General features: G+C 45.1%; 2 protein-coding genes across 2 annotated transcripts in view; both read right to left on the bottom strand.

Annotated features, from left to right (window-relative positions):
- The window catches only part of dnajc8 (DnaJ (Hsp40) homolog, subfamily C, member 8), an 11,287-nt gene extending 10,742 nt beyond the window's left edge, over positions 1-545 (bottom strand). The window contains exon 1 of the mRNA XM_059547558.1: positions 400-545. Within this exon, the coding sequence (XP_059403541.1) occupies positions 400-519 (120 nt within the window). The 5' untranslated portion in view covers positions 520-545. The remainder of the gene's footprint in view (positions 1-399) is intronic.
- An 847-nt stretch (positions 546-1,392) lies between these two features.
- LOC132137522 (heterogeneous nuclear ribonucleoprotein R-like) lies at positions 1,393-21,031 on the bottom strand. Its single transcript, XM_059547556.1, has 11 exons — positions 20,773-21,031; positions 9,243-9,400; positions 8,949-9,067; positions 5,647-5,754; positions 5,164-5,277; positions 4,897-5,073; positions 3,931-4,066; positions 3,640-3,845; positions 3,412-3,561; positions 3,016-3,137; positions 1,393-2,695 (listed from the first exon to the last, which is right to left on the bottom strand). Exons 2-11 carry the CDS (start codon positions 9,394-9,396, stop codon positions 2,095-2,097), a joined length of 1,887 nt encoding a protein of 628 aa, XP_059403539.1. The 5' UTR covers positions 9,397-9,400; positions 20,773-21,031; the 3' UTR covers positions 1,393-2,094.
- Between the last annotated feature and the right edge of the window lie 1,469 nt (positions 21,032-22,500).

The following is a 22,500-nucleotide window of genomic DNA, read 5'->3' as shown; positions in this document are numbered from 1 at the left end:
GTATTTCTGTGATGCTCCGCTGTATTTCCAGCATCATTCCTCCAGTCTTCAGTGTCACATGATCTTCAGAAATCAGAATAATATGATGATTCACTGCTCAAGAAACATTTCTGATTATTATCAATGTTGAACACAGTTGTTGTCATGAGAATCACACACATTTCTGTCATCACCAAACACATTCATTAGTGTGATGAGGGGTATAAGTGATGAAAACCACCGAGACACTCTCTCTCTCTCTCACTCACTCAGCAGGGGGTGACTGGCAGTGCTGTCTGTGTAGGGCTCAGTGGGATTGACACACAGCCCGCGTGTGCTCGTGTGAGACTCTCCTCTGTCTGTCTTTACTCTCTTTTTTATATTAAAAGATGTGTGTGTGTGTGTTGTTTGCAGCCTTACCTCTGTGTAGAAGGTCTGAAACGCTTCATCGCCGCCGCTGCCGCCCGCCGCCATCTTGCTATTGAACCGTCGGCGGAAGTCACGTGACAGGGCAAAATAAAAGTCCTCGAACTTTAACATGTATTAAAAACTAGAGCGCAGCTAAAAATATACACTCTTACTCGGTATTTCTTTTTTGTTTTACATAACAAAAATACCTAAATATCCATAAATCAAGAGGCATTTGCTTGAGAGGCAAAATATCGTAAATATCGGCCAGTGGGGTCAGAAAAAATGAAACCAATTCAATAGGAAAACAAGATTATTTTTCTGAACCCATTAGCAACACAGTACACGAAATAATGATGCATGCTCACTATTTCTTGACGGTAGCACTGGAGTCCCACAGGGCTCGATTCTTGGACCAATTAAGTTCCGCTCATACATTAATGATCTGCCTCCAGAGGTCCAGGTTCAGATGCATGCAGATGATACAGTTGTTCATACTTGTACTAAAACAAAAGAACAAGCTGCTATCAAACTAACTGCTGCACACAATCAAGAAAGTTGACGAGTGCCGTCCAAATATTTTAGATGAAGGAGAGGTAATAAATATTGTTGAGCACGTTTAAATATTTGGGTATGATTATGGATTCGAACTTAAATTTATAAAAACATAGGAAAAAGGTCTCTAAGAAAATAGAGCAAGTTTGATGATCTTCAGGAATATTATGCACCAGTTAGCGCTGCTAAACTCTTCATGCACACAATGATCCTTAACAGAATAAACAATCTGTCAAGTTCTTAACTAAAACGAGTTATCATCAATGCAATATTATTAAAACTTAGAAATGATTGACGTTTGATAATGTTTTATTACTTGCTGATGTGAGTTTGATGTACAAACTACTTCATGATCTTGCACCACCACCTCTTAAACAATGTGTGACCTTCTGTGAGGACAATATCTAAGTGAAACACACACACACACACACACACACACACACACACACACACAGAGACCAGTGGAATTTGCTCAATTGAGTTTTATTGAAACTGAACAAACAAACAAAAATAATAAAAGTTATAAATACAAACATCAGACCAGCGGGCCGTAGCTCTTAAGGTAAGCCAGACCAAACCCTCACCAGCAAATCCCAAGTGGAAAAAAACATCTGAAGTTATAATATCAGTATATCAGTTATTAAAAAACACAATTCTACTACTTCTAGAAATGCTAAACAGACACTTAAACAGCACTCCTGCTACAAAACTTTTTTTTTCCTTCTCGTGGATATTTTTCTCCACTCCCCCCCCCCCCCCCCCCCAAAAAAACAATAATAAAACAAAAGCTGAAAGGAAGCTCTAGTCGTCAGCCGTTATGTACAAGCGAGTCCCTACGCCACTAGCACTGAGAGAAAGAGAGACGATGAGAACCGAGGACCACATCTTTCCGGAAGGCCATTTCATGATTTGAGCGTCCCTCGTGTCACGCACACGCGTGCTCGGAAGAATCAGTGTCTTCTTTAAAATGCTCATGGTGGAGTTTAAAACAAGGAGGATGTAGGAATAAAAGTGGTGTGTTTAAGACAAACGTCCCGTTGGACACATTCCGGGGCCACAGACAGAATCTAGAGGGCTATTGGAGGATAGAAAAGTCAAACAAACACTGCTGGCCAATCAGGGTCATGTCTGTGAGGAGGGGGCGGGTCTGGTCTACTTCCACTGCTGGCCGTAGGAGTCCTGGGAGAACTCGAGCGAGTCGTTGCTGTAGCCGTATCCGGAGCTGTAGTCGGAGCCCAGGGGCTGCTGGGCGATGGGCTGAGAGCCCCAGTTCTGCTGGTTGGTCTGCCGGCGTTTGGAGTCTGGCTGGTTGAACACATCTGCCTTCCTCTTCCCGCCCACGTTACCACCGCGGTTCCCCCGCGCACCTCTGCTGCCGCGGCCCCTGGGAGCCTGGAAGGGCCCACCACGCCCCCCGCCACGGCCACGCCCACCACCCATGGGAGCCCCGCCCCTCGGAGGATACCCACCCCTGCCGCGGGTGGGCGGAGCCGAGCGGGCTCTGGTGGGAGGCAGAGCTCCACGGCTCCTCCCACTGCCCCGCCCCCTCATGGAGTAGCCGTCGTCGTAAGCGTAGTAGGGGTCATCGTAGCCGCCTCGGTAGTCATGGTAATCGTAACCGTAGTAGTCGTCGTAGTAATCCTCGTAACCGTAGTAATCAGGAGGGTAGGCGTATCCGCCCCGCCCCCCACGGCCTCGGCCACGCCCCGGAGGCGGCATGCGGGGGGGAGGGTAGTAATAATAGTCATCATACCTGCACAGGTGAACACACACACACACACACACACACACACAGTCAGCATCTACTTCATCTAGTAATAACTAGAGAATCCAACTAAAACCATTATTGTATCTGATCATCAACTTCTCATTGATGAATGAATGCAGTAAAAAAATATATATACGTTTTGAATATCAAAAGAATGAGAAATTCCTTCAAATGTCAAAGCATACATGAGCCATGCCAAAAAAACTACGATGCAAAAAAACCCTATATTTCTTTTAAATACTGACGTTATCTGAATATTAGTCAGTTAGGGTCAGGCCTGGGTTACAGTGTTTCTAAACTCTCACCCTGGGCCTCTGCTGGTCTGTCTCGCAGCTTGTCGCTCTTTCCTCTTCTTATCTGGAGGTTTGGCCAGCACGATCTCGATCTCCTCACCGCCCAGCTCCTTCCCGTTCATCTCCTGCATCGCCTGCACACACACACACACACACACATGAAGCAGCAGCACAAACACACATCTGAAGCATTGCTAAATGAAATAACTATAGCTTTACACAGGGCTCTGGGTATCGTTCAAACTATTACCTCCACTTCGATATCCGTTCCTGAACAATACTTTATTGATACAAATATTCTGAGTTGCATGCACATTGTTAAAATAAGGCTCCTCTGGTATTTAGTTTGTGAAAATCCACACCCTCTTCCTAATCTGATGGAGGTTTGTGAGTGTGCAGGCGCTTCACCTTGACTGCGGCGTCTCGCTCCTCGAAGTGAACGAAGGCGTAGTCCTTCAGCTTCTTGACGCGCTCCAGTTTGCCGAACTGAGAGAAAGTGCTCTCCAGCAGCTCCTCTGTGACCGGAGCGGCCAGCTTACGCACAAACAGCACCTTCACCTGCGGGACGTCATCAGATCTCGTCAGGTCTCGTCAGGACGTCAGCTTCAGCTCACACACACACACACACACACTGACCTTGGCCATGACCTCTGGGTCCGGCTCTGCCACGGGGTCGGCCCACTCCACGGTCACAGGGTTCCCCCACACCTTCACCTTCCCGCTCATGAGCCTGCGCCGCGCCTGAGCCGCCGACTTATGATCCTCATACTCCAGGAAACAGAAGCCGCGGTTCTTCCTCTTATCATCCGGCTGCGTGTAGAGGATGACCTCCTGCAGGCCCTCTGACACACACACACACACACACACACACAGCGTCAGCGGCGCTCACAGGAGCATCCTCACACACACCTGCTGCAGACGCCTCACCGGTGACTTTGCCGAAGTCCTCCAGGATACTCTCGCGGGTCTTGTTCTTCGGGATGGACCCCACGAACAGACGGTTGTTGGCCACAGAGATGCAGACGCCCAGATATTTGCCCGACCGGATCTCGTAGTTATCACACTGACACACACACACACACACACACACAGTGAACACAAAACCACTGACAATCAAAACTTTATCAGATGTGTATACATATATATATATATATATATATAGTTTATTTTTTATACACATAATTATAGCCTCATCTTTGGTCAGCTATAAATTGCTATTTAATAATTTAAATCGATTTTTTCAGCTGCTTTTGTTGTCATTTAAATTATTAAAATAAAAATAAATAAAAAATGTGATACTCCCTCAGTATTTTTGTCTTGTTTTCAGTTTTAATATCTAAACATCTTTAGATCAAGATACATTTACAGTGAAGCACAATCACTCAAGATCATGAGTCTTGGTTTCTCAAGTTATGTTTAATACAAGAAAAATATCTACCAACGGAGTTAGAGAAATAATCTTGTTATCCGGCTGAATTCAGTTTATTCTGAAGACTTCATTGGCATATTGGAAAGTATTATTTCTTGTTTTAAGCACAGGAGTTAACTTCTGTTTTTATGAATTTTTTTTAAAATTGATTTAATTAAATTTCATAATTGTATTTGTTATTACTATATTACCATCTAGGTTTAATTTGTGATTTTAGTCTTGTTTTCAAGGAAAAACATCTAAACATTAATAAACAAGATACAAGCAAAATGACAGGATATTAAAAAAAAATGTATCAAAATGAAATATAATTAGACTAACAAAAATTAATAAAACTATAATATAAATATATTACAAAAATAAGATATACTGTGTATAAGGGACTAACGACTGATTTTCATTCATTATAGTTCTTGTTAGTGATTATCATGTCCTGAAGCGTGCAGCATGAGGACGTCCCGCACCAGTTTAACAGCTTCCTGCGCGGCGTCTTTGCTGCAGAAGGTGATGAAGGCGTAGCCGCGGTTCTGACCGGTCAGAGGATCCATCATCAGCCTCAGATCCCAGATAGAGCCGGCCTTCTCAAACAGAGGAACCAGCTCGTCCTCGTACAGGTCCCGCGGGATCTTCCCCACAAACACCTGCGCACACACACACACACACACACGGGTGAGGTCAGCTCAGTCGCTCAGCGCTGGCGCTCACAGAACCGCAGGAGTCTGAGAGTTAACCTCGGTGCCGATGCCGGGCTGTGGGCCGGTGAACACTTCCTCTGGAGGAGGGCCGCCGTACTTCCTCTGTCCTGTGGTGACGTCTAGAGTGTATCCTGTCCTCTCCAGCAGAGCCTGAGACACACGGAGATCAGTCTAACAGCACAATGAGTGTCTCTCTCTCTCGAGGTACATGTGATGTTATTGATCTCAAGCTGTTTTACTGAATTCACTTACAGGTCACTAAAAGTCAAAAAGCACCATCAGAGAAACACCAATTACACAACACAAACAGAAAATTGCTTAAAATGATTTACCACAAAACAAAATTTAAGTTTTTAGAAACGCTATGATTTAGCATATATATATGATCTTATTTTGTTTCTGCAATGTACAAATCACAGAAGTGTTTATCTATTAAAGCGCATTAATAAGCAGAGGCTGTAAACACCACTGTGAACTGAGAAGCAGAGGAATATACAATATATGACACACATGCAGTACCTTTATCTTGACCTCGTCTGGGCCTTTTGTAGACTCCTGCACTTTATTGCCCTGCTTTTCTCTCTGTCTGTACGTTTTCATCACGCCGCACAGGAAGGCGCTCTTATTCTGGAACCAATCAGAGGAAAGGAAGTGACATCAGACACATTCTCATGTGTCACAGCTATAACATCAGCGCTGCTACTGTGATTATAACCGTGTTCAACTCGACGACTATCTAAAAGGAAACCAAGATAACTTCTTTTAACCAAATATTTAGTAATTATTCTGCTCAAGAGATTTATAAACATGAACACTCATAAGAAAAAAAACAAGAAAAAGGCAGTTATATGCTTAATTGTTTATCCTATCGATCAGACTGTTTCAGATCTACACTCATTACAATACCATCAAAGTCTTTCTGATCTGTGTGAGTGTGAGAAACTGAGTGTGTGTGACAGTGTGAGTGTGAGAGAGTGAGTGTGTGTGCGAGAGAGTGAGAGAATGAATGTGTGTGTGCGAGTTGTGAGTGAGAGTGTGAGAGTGAGTGTGTGAGTTAGAGTGTGAGAGTGAGTGTGTGTGCGAGAGAGTGAGAGAATGAGTGTGTGTGTGCGTGTTGTGAGTGTGTGCGAGAGTGTGAGTGTGTGAGTTAGAGTGTGAGAGTGAGTGTGTGAGCGAGAGGGAGTGTGTGCGAGAGAGTGAGTGTGTGTGCGAGTGAGTGAGAGAATGAATGTGTGTGTGCGAGTTGTGAGTGTGTGCGAGAGTGTGAGTGAGTGTGTGAGCGAGAGGGAGTGTGTGAGCGAGAGTGAGAGAATGAGTGTGTGAGTTAGAGTGTGAGAGTGAGTGTGTGAGTTAGAGTGTGAGAGTGAGTGTGTGAGAGAGAGTGAGTGTGTGCGAGAGAGTGAGAGAATGAGTGTGTGAGTTAGAGTGTGAGAGTGAGTGTGTGCGAGAGGGAGTGTGTGCGAGAGAGTGAGAGAATGAGTGTGTGAGTTAGAGTGTGAGAGTGAGTGTGTGTGCGAGAGGGAGTGTGCGCGAGAGAGTGAGAGAATGAGTGTGTGAGTTAGAGTGTGAGAGTGAGTGTGTGTGCGAGAGGGAGTGTGTGCGAGAGAGTGAGAGAATGAGTGTGTGAGTTAGAGTGTGAGAGTGAGTGTGTGCGCGAGAGGGAGTGTGTGCGAGAGAGTGAGAGAATGAGTGTGTGAGTTAGAGTGTGAGAGTGAGTGTGTGTGCGAGAGGGAGTGTGTGCGAGAGAGTGAGAGAATGCGTGTGTGAGTTAGAGTGTGAGAGTGAGTGTGTGTGCGAGAGGGAGTGTGTGCGAGAGAGTGAGAGAATGAGTGTGTGAGTTAGAGTGTGAGAGTGAGTGTGTGTGCGAGAGGGAGTGTGTGCGAGAGAGTGAGAGAATGAGTGTGTGAGTTAGAGAGTGAGAGAATGAGTGTGTGAGTTAGAGTGTGAGAGTGAGTGTGTGTGCGAGAGAGTGAGAGAATGCGTGTGTGAGTTAGAGTGTGAGAGTGAGTGTGTGTGCGAGAGGGAGTGTGTGCGAGAGAGTGAGAGAATGAGTGTGTGAGTTAGAGTGTGAGAGTGAGTGTGTGTGCGAGAGAGTGAGAGAATGCGTGTGTGAGTTAGAGTGTGAGAGTGAGTGTATGTGCGAGAGGGAGTGTGTGCGAGAGTGAGAATGAGTGTGTGAGTTAGAGTGTGAGAGTGAGTGTGTGTGCGAGAGGGAGTGTGCGAGAGAGTGAGAGAATGAGTGTGTGAGAGTGAGTGTGTGTGCGAGAGGGAGTGTGTGCGAGAGAGTGAGAGAATGAGTGTGTGAGTTAGAGTGTGAGGGTGAGTGTGTGTGCGAGAGGGAGTGTGTGTGAGAGAGTGAGAGAATGAGTGTGTGAGTTAGAGTGTGAGAGTGAGTGTGTGTGCGAGAGAGTGAGAGAATGAGTGTGTGAGTTAAGAGTGTGAGGGTGAGTGTGTGTGCGAGAGGGAGTGTGTGCGAGAGAGTGAGAGAATGAGTGTGTGAGTTAGAGTGTGAGAGTGAGTGTGTGTGTGAGAGTGAGTGTGTGTGCGAGAGGGAGTGTGTGCGAGAGGGAGTGTGTGCGAGAGAGTGAGAGAATGAGTGTGTGAGTTAGAGTGTGAGAGTGAGTGTGTGTGCGAGAGGGAGTGTGTGCGAGAGAGAGAATGAGTGTGTGAGTTAGAGTGTGAGAGTGAGTGTGTGTGCGAGAGGGAGTGTGTGCGAGAGAGTGAGAGAATGAGTGTGTGAGTTAGAGTGTGAGGGTGAGTTTGTGAGCGAGAGGGAGTGTGTGCGAGAGAGTGAGTGTGTGCGAGAGTGTGAGTGTGTGCGAGAGTGTGAGTTAGAGTGTGAGAGTGAGTGTGTGAGCGAGAGGGAGTGTGTGCGAGAGAGTGAGAGAATGAATGTGTGTGTGCGAGTTGTGAGTGTGTGCGAGAGTGTGAGAGTGAGTGTGTGAGCGAGAGGCAGTGTGTGCGAGAGAGTGAGTGTGTGTGCGAGAGAGTGAGAGAATGAGTGTGTGAGTTAGTGTGAGAGTGAGTGTGTGAGCGAGAGGGAGTGTGTGCGAGAGAGTGAGAGAATGAGTGTGTGAGTTAGAGTGTGAGAGTGAGTGTGTGCGAGAGAGTGAGAGAATGAGTGTATGTGTGCGCGAGTTGTGAGTGTGTGCGAGAGTGAGTTTGTGAGTTAGAGTGCGAGAGTGAGTGTGTGAGTTAGAGTGTGAGAGTGAGTGTGTGTGCGAGAGGGAGTGTGTGCGAGAGAGTGAGAGAATGAGTGTGTGAGTTAGAGTGTGAGAGTGAGTGTGTGCGAGAGAGTGAGTGTGTGTGCGAGAGAGTGAGAGAATGAGTGTGTGTGTGCGCGAGTTGTGAGTGTGTGCGAGAGTGTGAGTGTCTGAGAGTGTGAGAGAGAGTGTGTGTGCGAGAGGGAGTGTGTGCGAGAGAGTGAGAGAATGAGTGTGTGAGTTAGAGTGTGAGAGTGAGTGTGTGTGCGAGAGGGAGTGTGTGCGAGAGAGTGAGAGAATGAGTGTGTGAGTTAGAGTGTGAGGGTGAGTGTGTGAGCGAGAGGGAGTGTGTGTGAGTGCGCAAGAGTGTGCACAAGAGTGTGACTATGTGAGTGTGTGTGTGTGTGTGCGAGAGAGTGAGAATGAGTGCGTGTGAGTGAGTGTGTGAGAAAGTGTGAGTGTGTGCGTTAGTGTGAGAGAGTGTGTGCGAGAGAGTGTGCTTGAGATTGAGAGAGAGTGTGCGCATGTGAGTGTATAGTGAGTGAGTGTGTGTGTGTCTATAGTGTGTGTGTGTGTGCATGTCTATGTGTGCGTGCGTGTATAGTGTGAGTGTGTCACCTGCACGTGTGAGAGGTCGGACTCCTTGAACTGCTGCAGCACTGACAGTGCTCCCTCCTCGTTAAACTCCCGCAGCGCGTCCAGCGCCCGCTCATCCAGATCCACGTACGCCACCAGCCCTGAACACACACACACATTTACGAACCTACCCCACACCATGCATCATCCATCACGTTTAGATTAGTGACACTCCAAACTGTCTAGTTCACAAATACTGCCTCCTTCAGCTCCTGAGAGCAAGTGACCAGGTTCAGGATGAAGGAAGCTGTCAGTGGTCCAGTCGGCCAGTCTCACCTGTCTGGAAGATGTTGTCCAGGCTCTCGGCCACCTTCTGTGGCAGACCAGCGTCCAGCAGCGCCTGGTAGTTCTCTGAGTGTGTGTCTGTCACATCCATGGGCTCCTCTTCTTCTTTAACCAGACCAGAGCTGCCATTGACCTCAGCAGCCATTCCTCTGAGACACAGACAGAGACATGAGCGTCAATCACATGATCACAGACGCTTCTCCAGAAGATCGCCAACAAACAATAAGTTTGATCAAACAATCGATCAAACAATAAATTAAATGCAAGTCTTTTAAACAGAAGTGGAATATTAAATGTACTACTCTTTACATTTAACAGTGTTGTCACAGAACAGTTGTAAACACCTGACAAGTGATTTAATACATGACTAACATCACTAAATCATCTTCATGTCCAAAAACATGACTTACACTACAATTAAAATGAAACATAACCATCATCTCTACAAGCTTAATATGTCATTTTTTAATATAATTCCAATACAAAATGTGTCGTACAGCTCACATAATAGAATTATTCACTTTAAAAATGTGTAGTGATTTTAGGTTAATCAAAAAGTACAGTGAAGGGTCTTCTAGTCACGATGGTGTTATGTGTTTTGGATCAGGGGTCAGTTATGAGAATATCAGATAATCTAACCTTAGAACCTCTCACTATACAGGGTTCCCACTCTTTTTCAGAGATCATTTTCCAGGACTTTTCAAATTTCATGATGATGGGAATAAAATACAAGGATCACATATTCACAGCCTAAAGTAATATATTCCTCTCTCCTCTCTTAAAAAAAGCATAACATTTATGGCTATAACCCAACTATAAAATCGGAAATGCACCCCACACACACACACACACATACACACACACGTCTGGTTCACTATCCTGCTAGAGAATCTCCTTAGACATAATGGTTTTTATACTGTATAAACTGTATATTCTATCTCCCTACACTATCACAGAAAACTTTTGACATTTTCAAAAAAAACATTTAGTATGTTTATTGATCCATTTCCCCCATGGGGACTGCAGGCTGGTCCCCATAATGTAAAAGATCTCAGGTTATACTATCCTTGTGGGGACCATTTGGTCTCGGTCTCTCTCTCTCTCTCTCTCTCACACACACACACACACCTTCTGAAGGTAAACTCTACACTTTATTTTAATGAACACATTATAACGAATGCCTAGGCCCTTCTTGTTAAGCTTCCCCTTCCCTCTTCCCCCAACTGCAGTCTCCAAAGAAATAAAAGGCATTATAAATAAAATAGTTTTCAAAAAGCATCTGTCCCAAACAGACTAAACAACAAATAAATGTCTGTCCAAAATATTTACTGCATTAAGCTCCACAGTAACCTTGTGATTTTTTTTACTGTTTGAGTTGGCTCAAACACTCTTGCAACTTCTCCAAGCTTTGTTTTAGAGCTGTTAACAGGATGTTCCTTCCTTGTGTTAATTAATGTTTCTTATTTAATAAAAAAACCACTAGTTATAATCTAGTGTTTTAATAAAATATCAATGAACAGTATATCACAATTGTATAAATAACGCAACAAATTTAATGTTTTAAAATAAATACAATTTAGAATAGAAAGAGGAAAGGTAAGATGCTTTAAAAATTAAACTATTACCACCAGCAGATGGCAGCAAATAACAGTCTTAATGAGTGAATCATTGGAGTCACTCTATCAAACGATTCATTCAAAACGCTTATTTAGGAATGAAGAAAATGACAGTCTTCATGAATGGGTCATGAATCATTTCTCAAAGATTCAGTCGGCAAAGAAACGTCGCTGTACTGTTTGTTGCTAAAGCCGCTTGTCCACCAGCGTCGGATCAATTTTTGTTCCGACGCGACGCCTGTGATGTTTTCGCTGCTTGGGGGCGGAATTTGTGGGCTGGACATTGTACGGACGTCATTTGTGAAGTTTTGGAGGGAAAAATACTTTATCATTTATTTATCATTTTGCAATGGATCGACGACGAAGACTCTCTATCAGGAACCGGGTGGTCAGCATTGCGGTGTTGTACCTGCGTTGGAAGAGGGGAGACGGCAGTTCTCCAGGCATCATTTTTTGGAATCATATATAACCGGAAAGTTAGAGACCGCAATAATTAATTTTTCCTCCATTTTCGCGCCTGGAACTTTAAATATGAAACCATAGCAACGGCCATACACAAATTCTCGCCGCCGAGTTTCCATTGGCTGCTGCCCCGCGTTTTGACGCTCTCATTTGCATAAAGTATCCACCGAGATACTTTTTTGACGCGCTGCTGCTGACCAAATCGACGCGACCCATCATGCTTTGCAGGGCGTTTTTGCTGCCTGACGTAGTTCCATAGGAAATGAATGGGCTTTGACGTCGCGTCAGAAATCGAGACGCTGGTGGACAAGCGGCTTAAGAGAAATGTCTGTTTGGAACTACTAGGTTGGTGAAACAGAGCAAACAGACAATAGTAAACGTGCCTTTATATATACGTTTATATAAGTACTATTATACACTACCGGCCTCCGCCTCATGTTCACAAGTCTGTGCTGCACTATGAACATGCAATTATCGCTGTGCATCGCGTCAGCGTTTCATTTTCACTTCCTATATCGTTCATAAAACAGGTTTGGGAAATTTGGGTCTGATTTGTCATGGGGATGCAAGACGTTCCAACGATTCTAAATAAAATAGACTTAACAAATCGATAACCTTTTCTCAGACAAATGCAGTCACGCATGCTGTAATTCGCTGTGCAGTCCCCTTGCACATACGTATCAAAATAATTACTTTACAATAATATTAACATGTAATTAAATATTACATCCATACCAGTAAACATTTGATGCAAACATTCGAGCACTTAATTACTAGCACCTGAAAACCGGCAACAAGAGACAGCGTCATACGTCACAGGGAGCTTAAACAGCGCGAGCTCACGTGTCAAAACTCAGCATCCCTGAACAGAGCGCTTTCTGTTACGTTAATTGTTTCAACCAGTTGTCGACAAATTCTTTAATGATCAAGAACATTTAAAAATAATTTTCCAGGACAACAAGATTTTTTCCAGGACAATCTGTTTTCTCTCATTTTCCATGTGGTTTCCAGGACTGGAAAATTGGTCATTAATATTCCAGGAAATTCCAGGTTTTCCAGGACGCGTGGGAACCCTGACTATACCATCAACACAAGGAACACACACACGTGTTAAAATACATTTTATTAACAAAAGATAGACATCTCATGAGGGAAGAACAAGTTCGCAAGCACAGACGAGTCTGAGCAAGACGTTGCACGACACACCGCTGTCACTGAGAACACACACGTCTCTGAAGAAGAGTGAGGTGTGTGTGTGTGAGTCTGAAAACACACACGTCTCTGAAGAAGAGTGAGATGTGTGTGAGAGTCTGAGAACACACACGTCTCTGAAGAAGAGTGAGGTGTGTGTGTGTGAGAGTCTGAGAACACACACGTCTCTGAAGAAGAGTGAGATGTGTGTGAGAGTCTGAGAACACACACGTCTCTGAAGAAGAGTGAGGTGTGTGTGAGAGTCTGAGAACACGCACGTCTCTGAAGAAGAGTGAGGTGTGTGTGAGAGTCTGAGAACACACACGTCTCTGAAGAAGAGTGAGATGTGTGTGAGAGTCTGAGAACACACACGTCTCTGAAGAAGAGTGAGATGTGTGTGAGAGTCTGAGAACACACACGTCTCTGAAGAAGAGTGAGGTGTGTGTGAGAGTCTGAGAACACACACGTCTCTGAAGAAGAGTGAGGTGTGTGTGAGAGTCTGAGAACACACACGTCTCTGAAGAAGAGTGAGGTGTGTGTGTGAGTCTGAGAACACACACACGTCTCTGAAGAAGAGTGAGATGTGTGTGAGAGTCTGAGAACACACACGTCTCTGAAGAAGAGTGAGGTGTGTGTGTGTGAGAGTCTGAGAACACACACACGTCTCTGAAGAAGAGTGAGATGTGTGTGAGAGTCTGAGAACACACACACACGTCTCTGAAGAAGAGTGAGATGTGTGTGAGAGTCTGAGAACACACACGTCTCTGAAGAAGAGTGAGGTGTGTGTGTGAGAGTCTGAGAACACACACACGTCTCTGAAGAAGAGTGAGATGTGTGTGAAAGTCTGAGAACACACACACGTCTCTGAAGAAGAGTGAGATGTGTGTGAGAGTCTGAGAACACACACACGTCTCTGAAGAAGAGTGAGGTGTGTGTGTGAGTCTGAGAACACACACACGTCTCTGAAGAAGAGTGAGATGTGTGTGAGAGTCTGAGAACACACACGTCTCTGAAGAGTGAGATGTGTGAGAGTCTGAGAACACACACACATCTCTGAAGAAGAGTGAGATGTGTGTGTGTGAGAGCCTGAGAACACACACGTCTCTGAAGAGTGAGATGTGTGTGTGTGTGTGTGAGAGAGCCTGAGAACACACACACACACACGTCTCTGAAGAAGAGTGAGATGTGTGTGTGTGTGTGTGTGTGTGTGTGTGATTACCTGAGAACACACACACACACACGTCTCTGAAGAAGAGTGAGATGTGTGTGAGAGTCTGAGAACACACACACACGTCTCTGAAGAAGAGTGAGGTGTGTGTGAGAGTCTGAGAACACACTTCTCTGAAGAAGAGTGAGATGTGTGTGTGAGTCTGAGAACACACACACACTTCTCTGAAGAAGAGTGAGATGTGTGTGTGAGTCTGAGAACACACACACACGTCTCTGAAGAAGAGTGATGTGTGTGTGAGTCTGAGAACACACACACACGTCTCTGAAGAAGAGTGAGGTGTGTGTGAGAGTCTGAGAACACACACACACACGTCTCTGAAGAAGAGTGAGATGTGTGTGAGAGTCTGAGAACACACACACACGTCTCTGAAGAAGAGTGTGGTGTGTGTGAACACACTTCTCTGAAGAAGAGTGAGATGTGTGTGTGAGTCTGAGAACACATGGATCTGTGTGATCTCTGATCGTCTGAGAACACACACGTCTCTGAAGAAGAGTGAGATGTGTGTGTGAGAGTCTGAGAACACACACGTCTCTGAAGAAGAGTGAGGTGTGTGTGTGTGTGAGAGTCTGAGAACACACACGTCTCTGAAGAAGAGTGCGATGTGTGTGAGAGTCTGAGAACACACTTCTCTGAAGAGTGAGATGTGTGTGTGTGTGTGTGTGTGTGTGTGAGAGTCTGAGAACACACACGTCTCTGAAGAAGAGTGCGATGTGTGTGAGAGTCTGAGAACACACTTCTCTGAAGAGTGAGATGTGTGTGTGTGTGTGTGTGTGTGTGTGTGTGAGAGTCTGAGAACACACGTCTCTGAAGAAGAGTGAGATGTGTGTGAGAGTGAGAACACGTCTGAAGAGTGAGATGTGTGTGTGTGAGAGCCTGAGAACACACACACACACACACACACACATGTCTCTGAAGAAGAGTGAGATGTGTGTGTGTGTGTGTGTGTGTGAGAGTCTGAGAACACACACACGTCTCTGAAGAAGAGTGAGATGTGTGTGTGTGTGTGTGTGTGTGTGAGAGTCTGAGAACACACACGTCTCTGAAGAGTGAGATGTGTGTGAGAGTCTGAGAACACGTCTCTGAAGAGTGAGATGTGTGTGAGAGTCTGAGAACACACACACGTCTCTGAAGAAGAGTGAGATGTGTGACTGAGAACACACACGTCTCTGAAAAGTGAGATGTGTGTGAGAGTCTGAGAACACGTCTCTGAAGAGTGAGATGTGTGTGTGTGTGTGTGAGAGAGTCTAAGAACACACACATCTCTCAAGAAGTGGGAGATGTGTGTGAGTCTAAGAAAACACACATCTCTGAAGAAGAGTGAGGTGTGTGTGTGAGTCTGAGAACACGTCTCTGAAGAGTGAGATGTGTGTGAGAGTCTGAGAACACGTCTCTGAAGAAGAGTGAGATGTGTGTGAGAGTCTGAGAACACGTCTCTGAAGAAGAGTGAGATGTGTGTGAGAGTCTGAGAACACGTCTCTGAAGAAGAGTGAGATGTCTGTGCGTGTGTGTTTGTGAGAGAGTCTAAGAACACACACATCTCTGAAGAAGAGTGAGGTGTGTGTGTGAGAGTCTGAGAACACACACGTCTCTGAAGAAGAGTGAGGTGTGTGTGTGTGAGAGTCTGAGAACACACACGTCTCTGAAGAAGAGTGAGGTGTGTGAGAGTCTGAGAACACACACATCTCTGAAGAGTGAGATGTGTGAGAGTCTGAGAACACACACACATCTCTGAAGAAGAGTGAGATGTGTGTGTGTGAGAGTCTGAGAACACACACACACGTCTCTGAAGAAGAGTGAGATGTGTGTGAGAGTCTGAGAACACACACGTCTCTGAAGAAGAGTGAGATGTGTGTTTGAGAGTCTGAGAACACACACGTCTCTGAAGAAGAGTGAGATGTGTGTGTGTGTGAGAGTCTGAGAACACACACGTCTCTGAAGAAGAGTGAGATGTGTGTTTGAGAGTCTGAGAACACACACGTCTCTGAGGAAGAGTGAGATGTGTGTGTGTGTGAGAGTCTGAGAACACACACACACACACACACGTCTCTGAAGAAGAGTGAGATGTGTGTGTGTGTGTGTGAGAGTCTGAGAACACACACGTCTCTGAAGAAGAGTGAGATGTGTGTGTGTGAGAGTCTGAGAACACACACGTCTCTGAAGAAGAGTGAGATGTGTGTGTGAGAGTCTGAGAACACACACGTCTCTGAAGAAGAGTGCGATGTGTGTGAGAGTCTGAGAACACACACGTCTCTGAAGAAGAGTAAGATGTGTGTGTGTGAGTCTGAGAACACGCACGTCTCTGAAGAAGAGTGAGATGTGTGTGTGTGTGTGAGAGTCTGAGAACACACACGTCTCTGAAGAAGAGTGAGATGTGTGTGTGTGTGTGTGTGTGAGAGTCTGAGAACACACACACGTCTCTGAAGAAGAGTGAGATGTGTGTGAGAGTCTGAGAACACGCACGTCTCTGAAGAAGAGTGAGGTGTGTGTGAGAGTCTGAGAACACACACGTCTCTGAAGAAGAGTGAGATGTGTGTGAGAGTCTGAGAACACACACGTCTCTGAAGAAGAGTGAGGTGTGTGTGAGAGTCTGAGAACACGCACGTCTCTGAAGAAGAGTGAGGTGTGTGTGAGAGTCTGAGAACACACACGTCTCTGAAGAAGAGTGAGATGTGTGTGAGAGTCTGAGAACACACACGTCTCTGAAGAAGAGTGAGATGTGTGTGAGAGTCTGAGAACACACACGTCTCTGAAGAAGAGTGAGGTGTGTGTGAGAGTCTGAGAACACACACGTCTCTGAAGAAGAGTGAGGTGTGTGTGAGAGTCTGAGAACACACACGTCTCTGAAGAAGAGTGAGGTGTGTGTGTGAGTCTGAGAACACACACACGTCTCTGAAGAAGAGTGAGATGTGTGTGAGAGTCTGAGAACACACACGTCTCTGAAGAGTGAGATGTGTGTGTGTGTGTGTGAGAGAGCCTGAGAACACACACACACACACGTCTCTGAAGAAGAGTGAGATGTGTGTGTGTGTGTGTGTGTGTGTGTGTGAGAACCTGAGAACACACACACACACACGTCTCTGAAGAAGAGTGAGATGTGTGTGAGAGTCTGAGAACACACACACACGTCTCTGAAGAAGAGTGAGGTGTGTGTGAGAGTCTGAGAACACACTTCTCTGAAGAAGAGTGAGATGTGTGTGTGAGTCTGAGAACACACACACACTTCTCTGAAGAAGAGTGAGATGTGTGTGTGAGTCTGAGAACACACACACACGTCTCTGAAGAAGAGTGATGTGTGTGTGAGTCTGAGAACACACACACACGTCTCTGAAGAAGAGTGAGGTGTGTGTGAGAGTCTGAGAACACACACACACACGTCTCTGAAGAAGAGTGAGATGTGTGTGAGAGTCTGAGAACACACACACACGTCTCTGAAGAAGAGTGTGGTGTGTGTGAACACACTTCTCTGAAGAAGAGTGAGATGTGTGTGTGAGTCTGAGAACACATGGATCTGTGTGATCTCTGATCGTCTGAGAACACACACGTCTCTGAAGAAGAGTGAGATGTGTGTGTGAGAGTCTGAGAACACACACGTCTCTGAAGAAGAGTGAGGTGTGTGTGTGTGTGAGAGTCTGAGAACACACACGTCTCTGAAGAAGAGTGCGATGTGTGTGAGAGTCTGAGAACACACTTCTCTGAAGAGTGAGATGTGTGTGTGTGTGTGTGTGTGTGTGTGAGAGTCTGAGAACACACACGTCTCTGAAGAAGAGTGCGATGTGTGTGAGAGTCTGAGAACACACTTCTCTGAAGAGTGAGATGTGTGTGTGTGTGTGTGTGTGTGTGTGTGTGAGAGTCTGAGAACACACGTCTCTGAAGAAGAGTGAGATGTGTGTGAGAGTGAGAACACGTCTGAAGAGTGAGATGTGTGTGTGTGAGAGCCTGAGAACACACACACACACACACACACACATGTCTCTGAAGAAGAGTGAGATGTGTGTGTGTGTGTGTGTGTGTGAGAGTCTGAGAACACACACACGTCTCTGAAGAAGAGTGAGATGTGTGTGTGTGTGTGTGTGTGTGTGAGAGTCTGAGAACACACACGTCTCTGAAGAGTGAGATGTGTGTGAGAGTCTGAGAACACGTCTCTGAAGAGTGAGATGTGTGTGAGAGTCTGAGAACACACACACGTCTCTGAAGAAGAGTGAGATGTGTGACTGAGAACACACACGTCTCTGAAAAGTGAGATGTGTGTGAGAGTCTGAGAACACGTCTCTGAAGAGTGAGATGTGTGTGTGTGTGTGTGAGAGAGTCTAAGAACACACACATCTCTCAAGAAGTGGGAGATGTGTGTGAGTCTAAGAAAACACACATCTCTGAAGAAGAGTGAGGTGTGTGTGTGAGTCTGAGAACACGTCTCTGAAGAGTGAGATGTGTGTGAGAGTCTGAGAACACGTCTCTGAAGAAGAGTGAGATGTGTGTGAGAGTCTGAGAACACGTCTCTGAAGAAGAGTGAGATGTGTGTGAGAGTCTGAGAACACGTCTCTGAAGAAGAGTGAGATGTCTGTGCGTGTGTGTTTGTGAGAGAGTCTAAGAACACACACATCTCTGAAGAAGAGTGAGGTGTGTGTGTGAGAGTCTGAGAACACACACGTCTCTGAAGAAGAGTGAGGTGTGTGTGTGTGAGAGTCTGAGAACACACACGTCTCTGAAGAAGAGTGAGGTGTGTGAGAGTCTGAGAACACACACATCTCTGAAGAGTGAGATGTGTGAGAGTCTGAGAACACACACACATCTCTGAAGAAGAGTGAGATGTGTGTGTGTGAGAGTCTGAGAACACACACACACGTCTCTGAAGAAGAGTGAGATGTGTGTGAGAGTCTGAGAACACACACGTCTCTGAAGAAGAGTGAGATGTGTGTTTGAGAGTCTGAGAACACACACGTCTCTGAAGAAGAGTGAGATGTGTGTGTGTGTGAGAGTCTGAGAACACACACGTCTCTGAAGAAGAGTGAGATGTGTGTTTGAGAGTCTGAGAACACACACGTCTCTGAGGAAGAGTGAGATGTGTGTGTGTGTGAGAGTCTGAGAACACACACACACACACACACGTCTCTGAAGAAGAGTGAGATGTGTGTGTGTGTGTGTGAGAGTCTGAGAACACACACGTCTCTGAAGAAGAGTGAGATGTGTGTGTGTGAGAGTCTGAGAACACACACGTCTCTGAAGAAGAGTGAGATGTGTGTGTGAGAGTCTGAGAACACACACGTCTCTGAAGAAGAGTGCGATGTGTGTGAGAGTCTGAGAACACACACGTCTCTGAAGAAGAGTAAGATGTGTGTGTGTGAGTCTGAGAACACGCACGTCTCTGAAGAAGAGTGAGATGTGTGTGTGTGTGTGAGAGTCTGAGAACACACACGTCTCTGAAGAAGAGTGAGATGTGTGTGTGTGTGTGTGTGTGAGAGTCTGAGAACACACACACGTCTCTGAAGAAGAGTGAGATGTGTGTGAGAGTCTGAGAACACACACGTCTCTGAAGAAGAGTGAGGTGTGTGTGTGTGTGTGTGAGAGTCTGAGAACACACACGTCTCTGAAGAAGAGTGAGATGTGTGACTGAGAACACACATGTCTCTGAAGAAGAGTGAGATGTGTGTGTGTGTGTGTGTGTGTGTGTGAGTCTAAGAAAACACACGTCTCTGAAGAAGAGTGAGGTGTGTGTGTGTGTGTGTGTGAGAGAGTCTAAGAACACACACATCTCTGAAGAAGTGGGAGATGTGTGTGTCTAAGAAAACACACGTCTCTGAAGAAGAGTGAGGTGTGTGTGTGAGAGTCTGAGAACACACACACGTCTCTGAAGAAGAGTGAGATGTGTGTGAGAGTCTGAGAACACACACATGTCTCTGAAGAAGAGTGAGATGTGTGTGTGAGAGTCTGAGAACACACACGTCTCTGAAGAAGAGTGAGATGTGTGTGTGTGTGTGAGAGAGTCTGAGAACACACACGTCTCTGAAGAAGAGTGAGATGTGTGTGAGAGTCTGAGAACACACACACGTCTCTGAAGAAGAGTGAGATGTGTGTGAGTGTCTGAGAAGTCCTGTCCTGGGCCCCAGAGGTCTTCTTCTGGCCCCTAGAAGCCGTCTATGAGCTCAGTCCACTATAGTTGTCAGACAGGGGCCCACTATAAACATGGCCCTGGAATGTGCTGCTCACTACATATGATTATATAAATAGACACTTACATATAATATATATAATATATATATATATATAAAACTCTAACACACATTGGAGTGTTCATTTGTTTTTTTTATAGATATTCTGATTCTATATATAGATATAAAACATGAACTACTAATTAATGTTCTATATGTGTTTGTTCACATTATAAATAAATCACATTTTATACAAATACATACTTAAACACATTAATTTTTGTAATGTATAATTCTAATTTTATAAACATTACAGACATTGATATAGATATATATACTGATCGAAAGCAAACTCTCTCACACACACAGAGAGACATGCACACACACACACACACACACACACTCTCTCTCACACACACACACTCTCTCTCGCTCGCTCACACACACACACTCTCTCTCTCTCACACACACACACACGCTCTCTCTCGCTCGCTCACACACACACACACACACACACACACACTCTCTCTCTCACACACACACACACACGCTCTCTCTCGCTCGCTCTCACACACACGCACACACACACTCACTCACTCGTGTGGATGATCCGCCCCCCTCGCGCATGAGGTTAGCAGCACGCGATGCTAACGCGCCTGTATGTGAGTGTATTAGCGCTCGTAGCGGGCCGTAGGTGATCCCTAGCTCACATGTGATTCCCGTTACCAGTCACACCCCCCGCCGCCCACGGAACAAATCCGTTAGAGCGCTAAACCGGGCAGACAGAGGTTCCCGCGCCGTGCGCGGCCTACAGCAGACAGACACAATTCAAACCAGACAAACCCGCCAAAAGCGCAGCAGCGGCGCTCACTCACCGCGATTATGTTGAGCGGACGGCACGAGAGAGCGGTGGAGCGCGCTCAGTCCTGGAACATGAACTGCGGAACTCAACGAAACACGGTAAAACCTCTTCAGACGAACCCACGAGACAGAGCGAGACGGTCCCGTCGCTCAAACAACAGCGCCACTTCCTCGCGCGGCGGACCGTCTGCGTCACGGCGTACGCTGCGGCTGCGCGGGAGCGCGTACGTGCGGGGCGGGGACTCCGCTTGCACGAGCGCTCTTATTGAAAGGATGCTAAAAAATCAGTCATATTCACTGATTACTTTTAGAAGATATCATGTTTTAAAGGGTCATTTAAATTTGATTACACTGTCTTCATGGTTTCCAGTTTCAAAACTTTTGCTCCTTTATTCTGCCCTGATTGCATCTTTGTGAGTCCATTACTTTTATCATCTTACTCTTCTTTGTATGTTAATCAGTTTACCTTTTTTACATTTTTACTTTTTTGCATGTTTACATTTACTGCACTGTAAAAGTGTAATAAATAAGAATAAATATATACACGACTTAATATCAACAGTAAACATTTGATTCCCACATGACATTTAGATATAAAAAGTCTAAAATAAAACAGTCATGCTCTCTAGTTACACATAATCAGTGAAAACTCAATTTCTTATAAAGTTATATGTATGTAGAAATGATTAACTAAAAGATCAGTAACTATTCTCTTGTCAAATCAAATCTATTATTATTATTATTATGCAATGCCAAAGGAAAACAAAAGATATTAAACAATCAAATTCTTTTCAGATTAATCCTTGCCATATAAGAAAAAAGAGAGTACACAACACAAAAAAATTGTGGACATGAGTTCCAAATTGTGTTTAATTAATTAGCTCCTTAAGTATAATATATACATACATATATGTGTTTTGTTATTTATTTCAGAAATCCTTGTGATATACAATATTCAGTTTGTGCTGGTCTGACTTAATCAAAATAGTGTTTGAAAATTACTTTCTGTTTTACTTTGTGTTTGTATAGACCATAACGCATAAAAGCGCATTAATGGGAACATTAAAGAAAGTTCTTTAAAAAAGTAACTAAAAAAAGTTACTTTTAACAGTAATGCATATTTCTTAGTAACTAGCACAACACTGGTGTTGTCATAACGTTCACCTTGGAGATTGAAAATGTTTCTTTTTTGAGACCCCAGGAGCCCAAATTCAGAGCCAGAACAATAAAACCCACAGAAGAGGTGGGAGTTCAAAGGAGGAATCTTTATATTACCAAACTGCAGGGAGAGGAAGAGTAGATATAAGTCATGATCTGCAAGATTAACCACAATCTGATGTGATCCGACCACCTCAGAGAAAACCAGTGTTGAGCTGCTGCAAGAGCTTTTGAAGCACAGCAGCTGTGGTCAAAGAGTTCTCGTGTGTTCGGAGCGGGATCGCGATTCATTAGAGTCAGTTCGGAGCGGGATCGCGAATCATTTGAGTCAGTTCGGGAGTTCGGAGCGGGATCACGAATCATTTGAGTCAGTTTGGGATTTCGTAGCTGGTTCGCGAATCATTTGAGTCAGTTTGGAAGTTTGCGAATCATTTTAGTCAGTTTGTGGTTCGCGAATCATTTACGTCAGTTCGGGAGTTCGGAGCGGGTTCGCGAATCATTTGAGTCAGTTCGGGAGTTCGGAGAGGGTTCGCAAATCATTTGAGTCAGTTTGGGCATCGCGAATCATTTGAATCAGTTCGGGA

Source organism: Carassius carassius, unplaced genomic scaffold, assembly GCF_963082965.1.
Source record: "Carassius carassius unplaced genomic scaffold, fCarCar2.1 SCAFFOLD_82, whole genome shotgun sequence".
Classification (NCBI taxonomy): domain Eukaryota; kingdom Metazoa; phylum Chordata; class Actinopteri; order Cypriniformes; family Cyprinidae; genus Carassius; species Carassius carassius.
Note: the sequence above shows the minus strand (reverse complement) of the source record. Positions and strands in the feature narration are given on the sequence as shown.